General features: G+C 38.3%; 1 protein-coding gene across 2 annotated transcripts; it reads left to right on the plus strand.

The window, feature by feature from the left end:
- Positions 1 to 839: 839 nt before the first annotated feature.
- Positions 840 to 4,745, plus strand: Ermn (ermin). 2 transcript variants are annotated; one of them, XM_004651855.2, is made up of 3 exons: positions 840 to 1,077; positions 1,644 to 1,736; positions 4,240 to 4,745. In XM_004651855.2, the coding sequence occupies exons 1-3, from the start codon at positions 840 to 842 to the stop codon at positions 4,743 to 4,745; spliced, it is 837 nt and encodes a 278-aa protein (XP_004651912.2). The 2 variants fall into 2 exon arrangements, with proteins under 2 accessions (XP_004651912.2, XP_012802827.2); XM_012947373.2 differs by having other exon boundaries at positions 1,704 to 1,736.
- Positions 4,746 to 5,372: the final 627 nt, after the last annotated feature.

Here is a 5,372-nt window from a genome sequence, read left to right on the forward strand (position 1 = left end):
ATAATTCCGACTGGGGCATGGGAAAACTTCTTGGGTAAAATTATATTAGGGAAAAGCTGATTGGGCTTCAGTAGACATAAATGGGAATATAAGAAGACATAGACAAAATGAATTACATGAACATTGTGAAATTTTTGTTTTTAGCAAATTAGTAGAATTGACTTGTTTTTTTCTTAGGTTCATTCTCAACCTCCTGAAAGTGTACTATGAAATCTGCTGCCAATTTACAATGAAATTGTCCTGTTCACAGGTCCTGATAAGCTGTTTTTATTCTTTAATGAATGAGGAATGATGCTATTGTCCCCTGCAAAATAGCCAAGGTTTTACTTGAACAAAATCCTTTTGGAAATGTTAAGCTGGTTACATAGAACTAATATGCCTCAAGGTGGTCATTCTCTCTGGATTAAAGCTGGGGAACAATTGTGGCTCCTGTTACCAGGAAAATTACAATGAGCCTTTGTGGAAAGGGACAAAAATCTCTGTTCCCAGAGGGGAACTGACAAGCTGAACATCCCCCTCTGCACACCAACACAAAAGCCCAATTGCCTCAGATTGTTTGTTTATGTAAATCAGAAGGGTGACATTAATTCTTCAAGTGGGACTTCGAAGCAGGGGAGGAGATGCTGATTGGCTGACTTTATGCTCATGGGCTGGTGACAGCTCTAACCAATCATTGCCTTCATTCTGAACTCTGGACACCTTCAGGAAAAGGATCTTGTCTACCAAAGTGAATGATTTTGTGTTTTTAGAGTAAGACTGCAGGACTTAACAGTAAGAGATCTTATCAAGGGTTGGTGCCTGCAGTTTCCCCATTGCTTTCTTCAAATTGGACTGCAAACATGACAGATGTTCCAGCTACACTCAGTGGGGCTGAGTGCAATGGGGATAGGCCCCCTGACAATAGTCAACAGCACACCTATAAAATCAATGAGGAAACAACTGATATGGACGGGTCCCCACCATGCTCCAGGCTTGAATCCAGTCTTGATTTATCTCCAAAAGAAAATCAGGAAGAAAGTGGAAAATCTCAAGGGAGCATGCTAACCAAATGGCCCATGGGTGAGAAGATTCAAATGGGTAAAGTATTTTTTTTCCTCAATTTTATTATTTTGTCTTAGCAACTTACTCAGGATTTTAAAATAAGCTCTTATGACAGGAAATACAGTCTTGGACAGGGCTGCATATCACAAGGACTAATTCTCTGCCTCTGACATAATCAGCTTTGTCTATTTGATAACTCTGGGATCCCATACAATTTGTTTGTCTCTTTTACTCTGATTGTTCTCTCTAGAATAATAGTAACTACCATTGTGGGATTGGTGCAAGAATTTCTAAATAAATGCTTAAATGATATTTACTGCTGTTTATTGTTATGTCAGAATCATTATTTTTTGAATAAAGAGAAGTCAGAATATTAATTATTTCTACATGTACATCCAAAGACATCTGAAATTCCTCACTCTATATGTTACATGTAAAGGAGAGATTGCCAATGTAGAAAGTAATCATTAAATCATAAGAGTAAAATACTAGTTTTTAGTAATCATCATTTAAATAAAACTACCTAGACTCTAGATTGATAATCTGTGAACTCTGAAACCATACGTATCTTCATTGTTAAGATATTTGTATTTTTTCCCTAGAAAGCCCAGAAGAGAACCTTCTTGTTGTTCATAAGGCCATCACAGATCTTACTCTTCAAGGAACAAGTGCTGAGGAAATGGCATTCAGAGAAGGTAACAGGCACTGTAGTTTTCTATATGGAATCTTTTGAGTGGATATGATGGCACCTTTCATTGGATGATGCTCTGTGAGTGTGGTGTGAAAAGCAATTAGGGTAGTGACTTCACAGTTCCCAGCTGCTACAGGCAGATAAGAGAGCCTTAACTTATCTGTCAGTTCTACCTCAGCCAGCATTCCAGCACTCAAGCCTAAAGATGCATGATTGGTATGAATGATTGGCATGCCAATGTGTTACCTGTCTCTTAATAAGTTAATAAGTCTACTAAATCAACCTTTCTTTTTGATTCAGTGCTACAAGTTTATGTCAGGCACCTAATGAGATGTTTCAGAAACAAGTTTATCCAAAGCCTACTATTGACATGCAATTTAAAGTAACTTTGGAAAATAAAATACTCCATAGGAAAATTCTATGTGAAAGAAGATCAAAATGGTTCACCGTTTCTTGTCCCCAAAAGCTCCTAGAATGATAAAATTGGTTTTAATTGTGTTCTTTAAGCAAATGTGAGAATAAAAACGCACATGAAGTGGCTAGATTAAATTTCAAAGGATTAATAAACAAAGATACAGAATCCTGACATATTTCGCCTAAGAAGACAGTTTCATTCACGTAGGTTCTGAGTACAGTATAGCATAGAATCAATTAATTACTCCATCACCCCTCTTGAGGCTATAAACAACCTATCTCCCAATTAAAGTCAACATGTTATACCTAAACAATTTAAGACTATAAAATCCTGTAAAATTGCAGGTGCCAAGGAGGACAGAGAGGTGACTGGCAATTTTCTGAGTTCCCTCCCTTTGTCTGGACAGCTCTCAAATTGCCTGCTGACCAGTGCAGAAACACAGTAACATGCTGCAAGCAATAGTGACTGTCAGGCTATGACATCACCAGAGATACTTGAAATTTAGAAACAGAAAACCAACTGCCAACAAGTTTTCTAGGATCTTCCTTTCTGATCAGATGGGGTCTGAAAGCAGCCTGTCTTCAAAGCTGCCTGGTCTCACCAGTGAACTTGCCCCAGGGGAATCCTGTCCTTGACAGAGCAAGCAGGATGTCAGTCCTGATTTCACAGTAGCAAATGGCTATAATGTCTTGTAAGAGAATGTGTCTGCTGAGAGGATGAAAGTGTTTAAATATTGAGGAAAAACTGGAATTAATTTAAATTCAAGGAGTAATTTCATTCATGATAACTTTAGGCAGATCCATTTCTTAGCTTTTTTGTTGAAAAGCAAAACAAGCCTGAATATGACAGCAAATATCAAACACATGTTTATTTGTAATGTAAAGTATATTGACTGGATACTGGAACTATAGCAAGTGTATATTACTAATGCTGGCTGATAGTTCATGTTTACTTCTTGCTGTCACAGTGTATGAAATCAGATATATGTAGAAGATTCAAAAACCTTTGATGGAAATGGACTTACAGGGAGAATGGAAAATTGTTGAGGGGTAGGTCACAATGGAGTACCTTATTTACGAGCCCTTTTGGTATGGGAGGGGAATGGTGAACTCAGACATCTCTGAGTCATGCACAGAAGCCTGTTAGGCATACATTCAAACAACCTTACAATTTCTTCTTAGCTTGCTCATAAACATTAGGGGAAGAATATTGATATGAGTTAGCTGTTTGGAAACTGATAATGACAATGCATTCAGCTTCCAAAAGCCATGGCACAGTATCAAATGTCATGTCAATTAGATGTCATTTGGGACATGTATAAAACAACAGTCTAACCTAGCTTTATGTACATATGACCTAAACCTGATTTTAAATCTAGCTTTCAGGAAACCAGCAGCAGATCTTAGGCCATATTGTGTGTGCTCTGGGGAGCTTGGTACCTCTGTTGCCATATGACTCCCACTAATTTGGGGTGGGGGAAGTCCCTGGTCTTCCTTCTATACCTATACAAAGCCAGCTATATAATATATAATATATAATAGACCTATACAAGTCAGAGACAGTGTCAAAGCTGCTACTGTGAGTATGACCAGATATGAGAAGTCATCATTTTCACCATTAGAAGAAAGGTTTTTATTGTTCTTATTGCTGTTGAAGCGCATGGCTGTACATGGGCAATACATCCAAACATTTATCATACATTCACATAACTGGTTTGCAACTGCTATAGAGGATTTGTAAGTGTACCAAGAAACTACTAATCCCACTAAATATAGTAGTCTACAAGAGAGACCCATAGTCAGTTGAGGCTGGGGTGTAGACTTTCCAGGAGATACACACTTTTCATTAGCATTGTTAACAACTTAGATAAAATTTGAAGATTATTGAGCTTTATGTAATGCAGTATTTTCTACACTAATCGGATTGTGAAGCCTGTGTGATGGTGTGCAGCATAGTGGTAATCCAGAGTCATTTTTCCTAAAACACAAGGTAGAAAATGATTGTCAGGAAGAATAACTTAGAGAGAAACAAACTAGTAGACAGGTACTTTGGAACTCCTGCACATCTTACCTACCAGTTGATTTTGCTACAGGGCATCAGTGGGAGAAGATTCCTCTGAGCAGAAGCAACCAGGAAGTAAGTAGACCAAAGGAAAGGATTACTGAAAGGCCTGTAGAAGAGCGAGAAGATCAGAAGAAAGCTTTCCAGGCAACTGAAATTGAATGGTTGGGATTTCGGAAACCCAGCCAAGTTGACATGTTGCATTCTGAACACGATGAAGAGAAAGACGTGTGGAACGACGAAACTAATGATGGGGATGATTGCGATGGGGATGAAGACGAGGTTCGAGTTATAGAGTTTAAGAAAAAATATGAAGAAAGTTCTCAATTAAGAGAGGAAGGCAGTGCAAGTGAGGACTCTCCGTTGAGCAGCCCGGGTTCCCAGCCCGGGACTCCTGATGAGCAGCCCATGTTGGGAAAGAAGGGTGATGTCTCCAGGAATGCATATGCGAGATACAACACAATATCCTATCGGAAAATTAGGAAGGGGAATACCAAGCAAAGAATTGATGAATTTGAGTCAATGATGCATTTATAAACTAACTGGTGCTGGGCAATCACATGACTACTAAAGCAAAAACTAATTCTGTTGTCCTGAGAGGAAGCTTTCTGTGCCTTGAGATGCCTGCAAGATGTATAAGCTGTCTTTTTCATTTTAGAATAATGTGGAAATAATCATAACAAAATTCATCTTTATAACCCCAAATTACAAAGCTTTAAATTCATTCTTGGGCATTTGCTTTTAAAAGTTTCACTAATATAGCATTATATGTAAGGGGCATTGAAGAGCCAGCCCACTGGTGTGCTGGCCCGAGTCAAAAGTGGCAATAGTGGGAGTATTCACTAAATGGAAATGGAAAACTGTTAAAGTGACTCCAATTGTTTCATGGGGGCGTCTTCCTTCTTGTGCAATAGGAAGCCTGGCATAAAACCCTTCTTATTGTAAACATGGTCGTATAGATTCTGGCAAAAAAATACATCTGCATCTCCAATTATCCTAACAAATACATGTAACTTAGGTGGTTTTCCTTGGCATGTACTATGTGAAAATGGACCTCCTTCCTAGGTATCACCTTCACTTGATTTTATCACTAAAAGAACTGAGTAATTGTCAGATGAGAGATTTCTGTTTGCTCAGTGTTAATTTTGTGCTCTCAAAATGAAT

This window comes from Jaculus jaculus, chromosome 4 (assembly GCF_020740685.1).
Source record: "Jaculus jaculus isolate mJacJac1 chromosome 4, mJacJac1.mat.Y.cur, whole genome shotgun sequence".
Taxonomy (NCBI): Eukaryota; Metazoa; Chordata; class Mammalia; order Rodentia; family Dipodidae; genus Jaculus; species Jaculus jaculus.

What these genes read in the sequence shown, in the direction of transcription:
- Ermn (XM_004651855.2), top strand. Translation starts at nt 840, where the DNA reads ATGACAGATGTTCCAGCTACACTCAGTGGGGCTGAGTGCAATGGGGAT. An exon ending in GGGTGAGAAGATTCAAATGG is followed by an intron (nt 1,078 to 1,643) that starts GTAAAGTATTTT and finishes TTTTTTCCCTAG; the next exon opens with AAAGCCCAGAAGAGAACCTT. An exon ending in GGAAATGGCATTCAGAGAAG is followed by an intron (nt 1,737 to 4,239) that starts GTAACAGGCACT and finishes ATTTTGCTACAG; the next exon opens with GGCATCAGTGGGAGAAGATT.